This window comes from Rhinopithecus bieti, unplaced genomic scaffold (assembly GCF_001698545.2).
Source record: "Rhinopithecus bieti isolate Rb0 unplaced genomic scaffold, ASM169854v2 scaffold_27781, whole genome shotgun sequence".
Lineage (NCBI taxonomy): Eukaryota > Metazoa > Chordata > Mammalia > Primates > Cercopithecidae > Rhinopithecus > Rhinopithecus bieti.
In genome coordinates, this window is record NW_016812388.1 from 785,864 (window position 1) to 800,671 (window position 14,808).

Genomic DNA, 14,808 nt, shown 5'->3' on the forward strand with positions numbered 1-14,808 from the left:
CAATACTGACTTCGTGAATTCCCTAGAAGAGTATCAGGGACCCTGGGGTCACCAGACCACATTTCGAGAGCCACTGTACCAGATTCCGTTCTAGGTAAAAGCTGGAGCAATCGGTATGAATAAAATACTCTCTCTATGGGGAGCTGTTTACGGAGTGGCAACTGTGACCTGTTCTGAAGCGGAACAGAACCGAGCGCTGTAAGAGGGTGGGACGTGGAGACCTGTCCTTGCCCACCGGGACAGGGGAGTGGGCTCCAGGAAGGTGACCTTTCAACTGCGACCTGCTGAGGAGGAGTTGGCAAGGGTGGCCGCCAACCACTTCTTTTTCCCGTCCACCCCCCAAATACCAGGAGAAGAGGGGCGGACGGGAAGCGACAGTGCCCGCCAGTCCCTGGCACGCGACGGGCTCTGAACCTGGCACGCCGAAACCTCACGACAGCCCCACTATCACGCAACTCCTTGGGTATCCCAAGAGTCGCCAGGGCCGGAGCCGCGCGCGGCGCCGGGGACCCGCGTGAAACCGCCTGTGGGAAGTGGGCGGGTGGTGCGCGGTCCGGGGACAGTGAGAGGCGGCGAACCGGGAGGGGACTTCCCGAAAAAGGCGCGCCCAGGGAGACGCACCTTCTGACGCGGTCTCGGGCTACGCGCAGGCGGCTAGTGGGAAAGGGAGACCCTGGGAGACAATGCCTAACAGGGCGAGGCCCCTGGCGGCTTCCTCAGGAGAACTCACAGTTCTGGGGGATCCCGGAGCCGCTACCCCGTTGCGAGAAAGGAGGTCCACTTCCGGTCGCAATCTCGGGCGAGCGGCTTTTTCCACCCCCGCGGTCTCTTGCGCACTCTGGTGGCCTCTGGCGAGAACGACACTGAACTGGTTCACGCGGGACGCCAATAAAGATTTCTTATTCAAAAAACAGGAAGTGCCTACGGAGGCCGGGCAGGCAGCGGCGTCCGGGCATGAAGCCGGGCGGCTACCGGATCGCGGGCGGCGGCGGCATCGCGGGCGGCGGCGGCGATGAGCGACATAGTGGAGAAGACGTTGACGGCGCTGCCGGGACTCTTTCTGCAGAACCAGCCAGGTGGTGGGCCCGCGGCCGCCAAGGCGTCCTTCTCCTCGAGGCTAGGCAGCCTCGTCCGCGGCATCACCGCCCTCACCTCCAAGCACGTAGGTGCCCGCCTGCCCGGGAGCTCAGGGACATCAGAGTGAGGCCCCCGCGCCAGGAGGCCCTGGCCGGGCGGCGAGACTCCAAGGCCTCCGGGGTTAGCCCGCCGGCGGGGCTCAGGGGCTGCTGTGTCGGTTGGTCCTTTCGTCTGCCTGGAAGCTTCACTTTCCTGCTGGGACTGACAGCAAGGGAGGCCGAGTTTCCACAGTTGGTTCTGAAACTGACTCTTTGATCTGGGGCATATCTCTGTAACCTCTGACCTTCCATGTGTTTTCTCAACGTTGGCGTGGAAAAGTACTGATACATAATTCATAGTTTTTTTGAGAATTGGGTGAGATGTCAAGCGTGTGAAAATACCCAGTGCGATGGAGGTGTCAGACATTGTTTACCTTCCACAAAGTTTTTTTCCCTACTCAGTTTCCTTCTCTCCCCGCCCCCCGCCCCGGTCCCTTCAACTGAACAACGGTTCAGTTGTGGCATACCTGAACAGATCCCGTGAGCCTCATGTTGAATATCTTTGAGGAGCTTGAGGTTCTTGGGTTAGAACAACGTGTTGGGCAAAGAAAAAGCATAGTTCTCTTAAAATGTAAAATTTGCTAAGTTTCTGCCTCAAATGGGCTTTGAAAATGAGCATTTATAAAATTCTTAAGCTTTAAAAAATTTTAATTTTAATGACGGAGTCTCGCTTTGTCGCCCAGGCTGGAGTGCAATGGTGCCATCTCGGCTCGCTGGAGCCTTAAGGTTTTACAATTTTTTAATTTTTTTTTTTTTGAGATGAGGTCTCGCTCTGTTGCCCAGGCTGAAGTGCAGTGGCACCATCTTGACTCACTGCAAGCTCCGCCTTCCAGGTTCACGCCATTCTGCTGCCTCAGCCTCCCAGTAGCTGGGACTACAGACGTCCGCCACCACGCCTGGCTAATTTTTTTTTGTATTTTTTAAGTAAAGATGGGGTTTCACCGTGTTAGCCAGGATGGTCTCGTGATCCACCCGCCTCGGCGTCCCAAAGTGCTGGGATTACATGTGTGAGCCACTGCGCCTGGCCTTAAAATTTTTTTTTTGAGACGGAGTCTTGCTCTGTCGCCCAGGCTGGAGTGCAGTGGTGCGATCTCGGCTCACTGGAGTCTCTGCCTCCCGGGTTCAAGTGATTCTCCTGCCTCAGCCTCCCAAGTAGCTGGGATTACAGGCGTACGCCACCACACCCGGCTAATTTTTGTAGTTTTAGTAGAGATAGGGTTGGGCTGTCTGGTCTGGAACCGTGTTTGACCATGTTAGGCTGGCTGGTCTGGAACTCCTGACCTCAAGTGATTCGTCCCCTTTGGCCTTCCAAAGTGCTGGGATTACAGGCATGAGCCACCGTGCTGGGCCCCCACAGGTGCTTGATGGTTGCACGGATTGTGTAGTATACCGATTCACAGCTACAAGAAGTTTATATCTTAAAAAGAGCACGTGTTAATGTCATTATTTGTTCAACAGATGTTTATGGGAACAAGGTTATGTGTTAGACACAGGAAAATAGAATTAAACACATTCCCTTTTCCCAAGGAGTTGGTCATTCGTTTTGGGCTTAAGACAAGTGTAAGCGTGACTATAATGCAATATAAATGCTAAAAGAGAAGGAAAGACAGAAAAGAAGGTTTAAAAAAATTGTTTTTTGGCAGCTCAAATAAGTTGATGCTATGCGGAGAGAACCTGCTTCACATTCCAGAATCATTATTTGTGGGCTTTGTTTAGTTTTGTTTTTGAGATGGAGTCTTGCTCTATCGCCTGGGCTGGAATGCAGTGCTGCAATCTTGGCTCACTGCAACCTCTGCCTCCTGGGTTCAAGTGATTCTCCTGCCTCACCGTCCCTAGTCGCTGGGATTACAGGCACGCATCACCACACCCGGCTAATTTTTATATTTTTTTGTAGAGATAGGATTTCGCCATGTTGGCCAGGCTGGTCTTGAAGTCCTGACCTCAGGTGATCCACCTGCCTTGGCCTCCCAAAGTGCTGGGATTACAGGCGTGAGCCACAACGCCTGGCCATTTGTGGCCTTAATGTTGTTTTCTTAAGGTTTTGTCCTTTGCTAATTTTAAGGGATGCTCAATAAAATTTTTTAAAAGTTATTTTGATCTTAAATAGCAGTTTGAAACTGTAGATTGGCATCCATGTGTGTCAGTGCTTCACTAGTGGCTTTTGAATAGCCATCTGATGAACATGTAATTCAGTGTGTAATTTAAAGGTAGCATGATTTTAGCCAAAAAAAAAATTGGGCCAATTTTTTAAGTGCTTAGGGAGATAACATACAATGTAGACAGTAGAAGTGACCACATTGGTATATGTCTGAGATAGGAAGTGATGGAAAGGATTCGGGGAATGAGGAAAAGACAGGGAAGAAGAATGTAGTTTAAGGGGAAAAGACCTATTTCTGTTTCTGCTTTCTTACCCTATTTCTTAATTCCATGAAGACTTTTTACTTCTAAGGGGAAGATGTGAGATGAGACTCTTTTCTTGGACCAATACATGGAGAATTTCTACTCTCTCTCCACGTTTAATTTTTTTTTTTTTTTTTTTTGAGATAGAATCTTGCTGTGTTGCCCAGGCTGGAGTTCAGTGGTACGATCTTGGCTCACTGCAACATTCACCTCCTGGGTTCAAGCGATTCTCCTGCCCCTGTCTCAGCCTCCCGTGTATCTGGGATTACAGGACACCCAGCTAATGTTTGTATTTTTAGTAGGGACGGGGTTTCGCCGTGTTGGCCAGGCTGGTCTCAAGCTCCTGACCTCAAGTGATTCACCCGCCTTGGCCTCCCAAAGTGCTGGGATTACAGGCATGAGCTGCTGCTCCTGGCCTCCACCTTTAGTTTTTAAAAAACCATTTTCTGTTCTTCTACCATTAAGGGGAAGTAACTGAGTAAAGAAAAGAGGAAGGATGGGGTAGCCTGAAAATATTTATTCTCTCCAGGGATGGTTCTGAGGTTTGGAGATAGGCCTTTAGGCAGATCATAAGTACATAATATTTATAACTCTCCTTTAAAATAATGTTTCTTTTAAATTAAAAGTATTGTAAATTATATTTTTTCCTTTAGATAAATGCTGTTACGGTTTTAAAAGACAGTTAATTAAGCATTTAAATATTTTCATTTTCTCAGGAAGAAGAAAAATTAATCCAGCAGGAACTGAGTAGTCTGAAAGCAACTGTTTCTGCTCCTACTACAACACTGGTAGGTTTGCATAGTCAGTGCGAACACTTTGAATTTGAAATCTAGTCTACTATGGACTCAATAGTGGCATCTAACTGATGACTGGTTGCTAAAATTTGATTTATCATAGTCAAAATGAATTATAGATGGTAGCAACTTAGATGTTAACTTAAGCCTTTTATTGTTGACTGATTTGCACCAGAACAAGATTTGCCTATGTGAAGTCAGGGCTAATGTGATGATGATTACATAAATGTGGAGATACTCTTGGGACCCTAGTGCTGATCTGATGTTTTTAATGTTATGCATTTGGAAAAGGTTGGGATATCAACATATTTTCAGACCTGAATTGATATATTGTAGGTATATCTAATTTTATTGTGTAAGACCTAGTTGTTTTTAAACTTTGTTCTACATAATTTGATCTTTCAAACAATATTCAGCAACTGTTTAATGAATGGTCATTCATTATTATGCAGGCCACTATGGGGCTGTCCCAGCATAGCTAGATTAAAACCCAGTTTGATTTTTTTTCTTTCTTTTTTTTTTTTTTTTTGAGACGAAGTCTCGCTCTGTTGTCCAGGCTGGAGTGCAGTGGCGTGGCACGATCTCGGCTCACTGCAACCTCTGCCTCCTGGATTCAACCGATTCTCCTGCCTCAGGCTCCCGAGTAACTGGGACTACAGGTGCCCGCCACCATGCCTGGCTAATTTTTGTATTTTTAGTAGAGTTGGGGTTTTCACCATGTTGACCAGGCTGGTCTCAAACTCCTGACCACAAGTGATCCACCTACCTCGGCCTCCCAAATCAAAGTACTGGGATTACAGGCGTGAGCCACTGTGCCTGGCCTGATTTTTTTTTAAATGAGATTTTGTTCCAAGCAACATTTCTTCAGCAAATATTTGGTGAGTGTCTTCAGTATACAAGCTACTGTGGGAATGTTTTCCCTCCCTGACAGTAAAAATATCAGGGTTTTGCATAAGCCCATGATTGTGAATTTGAAAAGCAATTGTAAAGTCTGAGAGAATGAATATGTTTTCTTTTGTGGTCATAATAATAGTTTGTGGCAAATAAAACTCAAAACATAATCTGATATATCCGTGTGTGTGTGTGTGTGTATATATATATATATATGTATGTTTGTGTGTATACATGTATGTGTGTCTGTGTGGCTATGGATAAAATAATTATGCTTTATAGTACTAGATAGAATTGTTAAACAGAAATCGTTTTTGTTAGATTTCCATTTTTTAAGATTTGCATCAGTACATAGTTTTCATTGTTCCCAGGCAGAAACCTGAAGTTGGGCAGAACTAAGTTAAATAGGTAGAAATTAGGAAGGCAGAGTTTGAAAGGAAGATTTTACAACACGATGACCATCCAACACTGTGTATATCTTACAGAGTAGTCTGTCCCAGAGCTGTTCATGTAAAGGTTGGCTATCAGAGAAATTGTAAAGAGAATTCCTGCATTGGGGAATGCACTTCCATCTCTAAAAATAAATGCATGCGATGTAATCTCACTTAGACAGAGTTGGTAATGACTTTTGAAAAACTCTGAGATAAAATGTTACAAATCTAGGGTTGAAACTTAATGGCTTAAATGAACACTTTCACTCCTAATTAATGTAGAAGTCTGAAGAGGGACTTCCATTATTTTTTGTTTATCTTTTGTTTGTTTTCTCAGTATTCTGTAGCCTTTTTTTGGGGGGGGGATGGGGTGGGAGGATGGAGTCTTGCTCTGTTGCCCAGGCTAGAGTGCAATGGCGTGATTTTGGCTCACTGCAACCTCTGCCTCTCGGGTTCAAGGAATTCTCCTGCCTCAGCCTCCCAAGTAGCTGGGATTACAGGCGCGGGCCATCATGTCTGGCTAATTTTTGTGTTTTTTAGTAGAGATGGGGTTTCACCATGTTGGCCAGGCTGGTCTTGAACTCCTGACCTCAGGTGATCTGCCCTCCTCGGCTTCCCAAAGTGCTGTGATTACAGGAGTGAGTCACTGTACCCTGCTAGTATTTTGTAGTCTTAATTAATGTGTTAATGAGTTAACTTTTACTGCTTTAAGCACAAGTGACCTGAGTTAAATCTCATTCCCTTAAGATTTTTCTATGGTTTCTCTTTAAACTCTTTATATTAAACATTATTATCATTGCTTTCAAATATTCAGTTTTACTGTTTCCTAAGCATTTTGTGATTTAATAATCCTGTAATATGCTAACCCTAATTAATTTTGACATATTAAAATAGTCTATGTCGCCAGGTGTGGTGGCTCACACCTGTAATCTCAGCAATTTGCCTAGGTGGGTGGATCATTTAAGGTCAGGAGTTTGAGACCAGCCTGGCCAACATGGTGAAACCCCATCTCTATTAAATATACAAAAATTAGCTGGGCATGGTGGTATGCACCTGTGGTCCTGGCTACTCAAGAGGCTGAGGCATGAGAATTGCTTGAACCCGGTAGGTGGATCTTGGCGGTGAGCCAAGATCTCGCCACTGTACTCCAGCCTGGGCAACAGAGCGAAACTCTGTTTAAAAAAAAAAAAAAAAAAGTCTATGAGCTTTTTGTTATTTTGAAACACATTTTATTTTATGTATTTTATTTCTCATTAAAGTTTTCCATAAATATTGATAATGCAAATATCTTAGTGATAAAACAAATTTTTTAGCATCTTTTAACAATTTTTGGCTTGCATTGAAGATATTAAAAGACCCCATAAGAAAACTAAATATTATTACAATAGCTATGCCATTAATGAAATCATGCCCCTCAGTTTATAATTGTGAGTTTTTAAAAAAGAGTGCCTATAAAGCAAACTATTCCGTATTGTACTTAGCACAATAATTCTGAGGAAAATCTAGGTGCAATTTGGTTTTCCAATGTGAAAAATATTTTTGTTACAGAAATTATTACCAACTTGTGGGAATTTTATGGATATTTCCGTTTGACAAAGTCTACTAAAATTATGTGCTGTATTTTAGAAGCCAAGTAAGATGACCATGATGAAATCTTGTGTGATGACCCCATATATCACATTATAACCAAATTTTTCACTAGGGGCACATAGAAATAGCTACAGTTGATTTATTTTATAGTAGTACCACTAACAAAATAGTAAAATAATTTTACTAAAAGTAATACTATTGGTAAGATTGGGAGCAATTTTTATTTATAAAGTCTGATATTGGGTGATTAATTTGTAATATATATGTTATTTCTTCAGTGCCAGGATTAAAGGATTCTCCTGTTAAATTATGAGAACATAGTAGAACAGTCTAAATATTCTATTTATTTATACGGCTACTGGATATTTTGCTTTTCAGAAAATGATGAAGGAATGTATGGTGAGACTTATATATTGTGAAATGCTTGGATATGATGCTTCCTTTGGCTATATTCATGCAATCAAGTTAGCCCAACAAGGAAACCTCTTAGAAAAAAGAGTAGGTATGTATGTGTTTAAGACTTTCATGCTTTCATGTTGTCCTTGAAGTTCCAACTATTATGCAAAATGAATGATGGCAGGTATATAGTATGTTTTTAGAATACTGTATTATAATTTCTAAAACTTTATTTTTTTATTTTTTATTTTTTTTTTTATTTTTTGAGGCGGAGTCTCGCTCTGTCACCCAGGCTGGAGTGCAGTGGCCGGATCTAAGCTCACTGCAAGCTCTGCCTCCCGGATTTACGCCATTCTCCTGCCTCAGCCTCCTGAGTAGCTGGGACTACAGGCGCCCGCCACCTCGCCCGGCTAGTTTTGTATTTTAGTAGAGACGGGGTTTCACCGTGTTAGCCAGGATGGTCTCGATCTCCTGACCTCGTGATCCGCCCGTCTCGGCCTCCCAAAGTGCTGGGAATTTCTAAAACTTTAAAAGAAACTCAAAGCCATTTATAGGAAATCAGTTTTCCTGATTCGTAGCATTTTGGAGTTAAAGAGAAAACTAAAAATTACTTGGTCTTGTGATGACAGTTAGATACTATATATGTCAGAACTCATTGAACCATACACTTAAATATTTTTTGTATATGAATTATATGTCTATAAAACTGACTTTTTTTGTATATAAATTATATGTCTATAAAGAGCTGAATTTTGTTTTTTTTTTGAGACAGATTCTCTCTGTGTTGCCCAGGCTAGAGTGTAGTGGCGGGATCTCTGCTCACTGCAACCTCTGTCTCCAGGTTCAAGTGATCCTCCTACCTCAGCTCCCTGAGTAGCTAGAACTAAGCTGTGTGCCACCATGCCTGGCTAATTTTTGTGTTTTGTTTTTGTAGAGATGGGGTTTCACCATGTTGCCTAGGCTGGTCTTGAACTCCTGGGCTCAAGTGATCCGCCCGCCTTGGCCTCCCAAAGTGCTGGGATTACAGGCGTGAGCCACTGCGCCTGGGCAATAGAGCTGATATTAAGAAGTCTGTTTAATCTTATTAGTTTAATGGTCAGAAATGTTTCTTTATAGAATAAAACTGAAATTTACTAAAGTAATTTTAAATATCTTGTTCTTAGCTTCTCAAATGTTAGCTATGAGGATTAGCAGTGTCTTTTAAAAAAATTTCTATAGTCAGCCTTTAGGGCTATTAGGAAAAATTCTTTTAAGCAATTAAATACTCTGTTCATAAATGTTCAGCTTTATATCAGAATCTCAGGAAGGTGCATTTTAGAATAGTAAAGGGTAGAACATGTTCTTTATTCAGAGAAGTTGATAATGTCATGTCGTTAAGGACTAGCATTATTCATAAATTATATTGCTCTGTGCTATCAGATGATGGGGTGGAGGTGACAGATGTCTTGGTAAACATTCTGAGACTGAATGCACACAATATTCCACTTGTGGAACCCCACTCCGCCCAAAACACTCTTTGATCTTTTAAACTTTTTATATTCTTTCCTTCAAGTAGAGTGTCCTCTAGCATTCTGTTTCTCTCTTTCCGTATTCCAAATCAAATTTCATTTCTCCTGTGATCACTCAGGTGGCTCCTACCATCTGTTACCTTTGTTGTTATCTTTTCATATATTAATGTCTTAGCTCTTGAACTAATTTTAAGATCCCTAAAGGCAGGTATTTTTTTTTTTTTGAGCTTTTAAATTAGTTTTTATTAGTAATTTGCTTTTCTTAAAACTTTGATTTTTTAAAAAACATTATACAAATATGGAATGTAAGCTCTTCCAGTCACATTCACTATTTTCAGTTGCCATCCCAACTGAAAGGTCAGGAGATCGAGACCATCCTGGCTAACATGGTGAAACCCCATCTCTACTAAAAATACAAAAAATTAGCCAGGTGTGGTGGCGGGCACCTGTAGTCCCAGCTACTCGGGAGGCTGAGGCAGGAGAATGGCGTGAACCCAGGAGGTGGAGCTTGCAGTGAGCTCAGATTGCGCCACTGCACTCCAGCCTGGGCTACAGAGCCAGACTCTGTCTAAAAAAAAAAAAAAAGAATTAAGGTTTCATTGAGGTGGTCTTTGGATTAGTTTGTTGGCCTTGATATTGGTGACTTGGGAATGGGTGATACCTTAGCTGAACAGGTGATTTATCAGCAATCTGATAAGACAGTCTCCACTTTAAATGCTTCCTGGGGGCCTGGGTGTGGTGGTTCACTCCTGTAATCCCAGCACTTTGGAAGGCAAAGGTGGGAGGAATCACTTGAGTCTGGGAGTTTGAGACCAGCCTGGATAACATAGTGAGACCCTGTCTCTACTTAAAAAAAAAGAAAAAAGCTCGATGTGATAGTGCACGCCTGTGGTCCCAGCTACTTAGGAGGCTGAGGTGAAGGATTGCTTGAGTTTGGAAGGTAGAGGCTGCAGTGAGTTTTGATCATACCACTGCCTTCCAACCTGAGTGAGACTCCATCTCAGAAAACAAAACAAAACAAATGCTTTCTGGGATTTTCCTAATCGCTTTCTTGGCCTGGGTCAGATTTGTTTCAACTCTTGTGATTGTGGGAGTAATAGCTCTGCTTCTCTGACCTCTAGTGAAGGTGTTGGAATTGGTCATGCTGCTACCTCTTGATTGTGAGAATAGGAAGTTTCTGTTTTCTCCTGTTCCATAGTGGACGCAGACAGCATGGATGCTGGGTAATGATGGGTATAATTAACATTAGAATCCCTGATGAAAGGTCTGAAAGAATTGAGAAGAATGAAAAACAATGAGCATGGAGTCAGGGAATCAGGTCTCAAGATAGACCATGTGGAGAGGCAGTAAAATACTGGAGTTTAAAATACGGACTGACTTCAACTGTCTGGGTTTGAGTCCTGGCTCCACCATGTAATAGGTGTGGACTTTAGGGACTTGCCCTTTTTTGGGTCTCTCTCTTTTTTTTTTGAGATGGAGTCTTGCTCTGTCACCCAGGCTGGAGTACGGTGGCGCTATCTTGGCTCACTGCAAGCTCCACCTCCCGGGTTCACGTCATTCTTCTGCCTCAGCCTCCCGAGTAGCTGGGTCTACAGGCGCCCGCCACCATGGCCGGCTAATTTTTTGTATTTTTAGTAGAGATGGAGTTTCACCACGTTAGCCAGGATGGTCTTGATCTCCTGACCTCGTGATTTGCGTGCCTTGGCCTCTCAAAGTGCTGGGATTACAGGTGTCAGCCACCATGCCCAGCTTGGGTCTCATTATTATATAGGGATAAAAATGCCTATATATGCCTATATATATGCCTATGAAATTCATTGGGTGGTTGTGAGGATTAAATAAGTAGTGCTTATAAAGTACTTGACCCATAGTGACTGTCCAATTAAAGTGTTAGTTATTATCATTGTGAAGCCTGACTGAGAAAATTCCTTGGAGAATCTAGATTCTATGTACATGACATTTGTCATAGTGTTAATACATTTCCTCAGTCTTAAAATGTACTTTAAGAGTGTTTTAGTATTATTGCAATAAAAATGCTTATTTAAGCCAATGAGTACATTTAATGTGGCAGACAGCGTTTCTTTCCTGAATAATTGTTATTCCTTCAATTGAGAAAATAAGGTATTGTGTGTGGCTTAATATATTTAATATATGATTTACATCATGCAGATTGACATTAGGACATTAGGTGGCTAGCTCACTCAATACAAAGAGCTAGTAACTCAGTATTAACTGTAGTGATTAGGGTTTTTTTGTTTTTTTGTTTTTTTTTTACTGTAGTGATTAGTTTTTGAATTATATGTTTGGCTATAAAATAGCATTTCTAAAATAGAGAATGCTTTGATTGATAATGTAAAGATTTGCACAAAAAATAGAAGGCATGTCTTCTTAGTGCCATTTATAAGATTTTAAGTTGATACATATAGTGTCTATTCCATTTCTGGAATATCCTATGAAATACATAATTCTGGAAGATTTCAGGATGAAAAATACCTGAAATCTTCCTTACTGAAGGTTTTAACCTTATATTTTGCAATTTGTTTTATGTTTACTTGTTACTGGTACCTTTGATACTTACAGGACTGCTTTAACTTCTTGTGAAAAGTCTATTTTGGTAGGTAGTAATGAGACTTTTCCCTCGTTTTATAGGTTATTTGGCTGTTTCCTTATTTCTACATGAAAGTCATGAATTATTGCTTCTCCTTGTGAATACAGTTGTAAAGGTATTGTATTGTATGTTGGTTAATATGAAGTCATAATTCTTGTCAGCACCTGACATTTCTCCTCGATCATATTCAATTAGATGATATTAGAAGAAAGTGGGCTTGCAGAATGGGCTTAGAAGAATCTTTTAGATCAGTTTCTGCATCTATAAAATGAAGTTAAATAATACAACTTACGGAGTTGTGAGGATTACATGAAATACACGTGAAGTAGTAGCTGCTGCTCTTCTTGTTATAATTTCATTGTAAAACACAGAGTTAGAACTAAAGTCCAGGTCTCTAAGCTGTTAGTTTAGGAATATTTTCCATGCTGTTATCTTTTTTTCTAGGATCTGTTCTAAAGGGATATAGATATAAACTGAATAATCAAAGTCTTTAAAGTTTAAAAAGTCATTAAAAAAAAGAATAGAATATAATCAGTAACTGAAATGTAGAGATAATAAAAACAATCCACACTCACAATATTTTCTGTTTAACTTCCAAATCAGAATGATAATGAGTTGTAATTGAATTGTTGAGCTTTTTATCCTGTGTCAATTTTTTGATACGTGAGAGAGAGAGAGAACAGTATTTTCTGAACTTTAAGTCATATACTGTATTAAGGTTACTAGTAGCTTAAATTTTTTCCAAACTTAAAAAACATATTTTTAGGTTCTATTAGAATGGTTTATAAACCATATGGATAGATAAGTACATATGAATGTGTGCATTTTATTGTGAATATTCCAAAATCACTTCCTTTTAAACTTACATTCATGTTATTGTTGATTAATAAGAAAAACTCATAAAATTGTTTTAGTATTGGTTTAGAAAAGTTTTAAAGGCTGTAGTAAAGGAGACTACTTTGGCTAGATTCAGAACAGAGATACAGTTTCCTCTTGTATCAGTTGCTCTTTGGCTTTATCTATCTACTGACTCTATTAAGGCAAATGAAACAAATAGGAGCATTCCAATAAAATATGCCATAAATTTGGATATACAAGTTAATTATAAATAGTGCAAAATTCCTAAGTATGTAGGACCATTACAGTGTTGAATTTGCCATTCCTAGTTTCAGTATTTACACTGAATGTTTTCTTTCCTTAATGTTGTACCAGGATCTGCAGAGCACTAACCTAGTAGAAGTGTGTATGGCACTGACTGTTGTTAGCCAGATTTTCCCCCGAGAAATGATTCCAGCTGTTCTTCCATTAATAGAAGATAAACTTCAACATTCTAAGTAAGTAAATTCTTTAGGGATAGGTGTCTGTGCCATATATTTCAAAACAGAAGTTTATGCTAGAAAATTTATTATAACTTCAATGCTACCAGGATAGAGATTATTCTTTGACTGCTAGGAATAATACAGAAATCTTCAGTAGGATCATCTTTATTTTTATGTGCGTTTAGGGAAATGTTAGACAGCTTTCTAAAGTTAAACTAAGAGACAGTGAAGCCTAGTGTCCAGGAATCCTTGGCTTTCCTCCCAATTCTACCACTAATGAGCAGTGGTCTTGTTTTTCCTTGGCTAGATGGTGTTAGTTGAAGCTCCTTAGTTCTCCCAAAGTTGTTTTAGGGATAAAGTAAAATAATGAAAGACATATGGAAATTGTGCAAGTGTAGTGAATGCAAAGCTTCAGTGTAGTGGAAAGATGCTTTTTGTTTTTTTTTTTGAGACAGTTTTACTCCGTCGCCTAGGCTGGAGTGCAATGGCACGATCTCGGCTCACTGCAACCTCTGCCTCCTGGGTTCAAGCAGTTCTTCTGCCTCAGCCTCCCAAGTAGCTGGGATTACAGGCACCTGCCACCACACCTGGCTAATTTTTTTTTTTTTAAATAGAAGCTGGGTTTTGCCGTGTTGGCCAGGCTGGTCTCGAACTCCTGACCTCAGGTGATCCACCTGCCTCGGCCTCCCAAAGTACTGGGATTACAGGTGTGAGCCACCATGCCCGGCCCAGGAAGATGCTTTTTATATCAAAACCACAGCATTTTAATCCTGTTTTATGGCAGAATGTATACAAACTTAATTTACTTTGTAGTATTTTCCTAATCTTCTCTTGTAAGTTTCCTTAATAGTCTCCTTATCAGATTGAACTTACTTGTTCACTGTATTTGAATTATTAGTATTTTGTTTTTGACCAAGCTCCTTTATGTCATAATTTTAATTAATTAATTAATTAATTAATTTTTTTGATATGGAGTCTCATCTGTTGCCCAGGCTGCAGTGCAGTGGAGTGATCTTGGCTCACTGCAACCTTCACCTCCCAGGTTCAAGCAGTTCTCTGCCTCAGCCTCCCAAGTAGCTGGAATTACAGGAACACGCCACCATTCCCAGCTAATTTTTTGTATTTTTAGTGGAGACAGGGTTTCACCATCTTGGCCAGGCTGGTCTTGAACTCCTGACCTCGTGATCCACCCACCTTGACCTCCCAAAGTGCTGAGATTACAGGTGTGAGTCACTGTGCCTGGCTCATAATTTTTTTTTTTTTTTTTGAGACGGAGTCTCGCTCTGTTGCCCGTGCTGGAGTGCAGTGGTCGGATCTCAGCTCACTGCAAGTTCTGCCTCCCAGGTTTATGCCATTCTCCTGCCTCAGCCTCCCAAGTAGCTGGGACTACAGGCGCCTGCCACCTCGCCCGGCTAGTTTTTTGTATTTTTTAGTAGAGACGAGGTTTCACCATGTTAGCCAGGATGGTCTCGATCTCCTGACCTCGTGATCCACCCGTCTTGGCTCATAATTTTTAAAGTTGGAAAAGGTTTGCAATCGTTGTGATTATGGTGTGTCAGTTATATATTCTTGATAAAGATTTTTTTGTTACTCATACAACAATTATTTTATATACTTTAAATCAGTATTTTTAATGTTATAAGATTGCAAAATGTTGTCTTATAGCTTGTGTTTTTTTTTTTTTTTTTTTTTTTTT

The 14,808-nt window shown here is 41.1% G+C and overlaps 1 protein-coding gene across 1 annotated transcript in view; it reads left to right on the forward strand.

Annotated features, from left to right (window-relative positions):
- The first annotated feature begins 624 nt into the window (after positions 1-624).
- The window catches only part of AP4E1 (adaptor related protein complex 4 subunit epsilon 1), a 95,517-nt gene continuing 81,333 nt past the window's right edge, over positions 625-14,808 (forward strand). Inside the window, exons 1-5 of the mRNA XM_017896204.1 lie at positions 625-1,162; positions 4,292-4,363; positions 7,660-7,783; positions 11,835-11,908; positions 13,006-13,127. Of these exons, the coding sequence (XP_017751693.1) occupies positions 1,013-1,162; positions 4,292-4,363; positions 7,660-7,783; positions 11,835-11,908; positions 13,006-13,127 (542 nt within the window). The 5' untranslated portion in view covers positions 625-1,012. The remainder of the gene's footprint in view (positions 1,163-4,291; positions 4,364-7,659; positions 7,784-11,834; positions 11,909-13,005; positions 13,128-14,808) is intronic.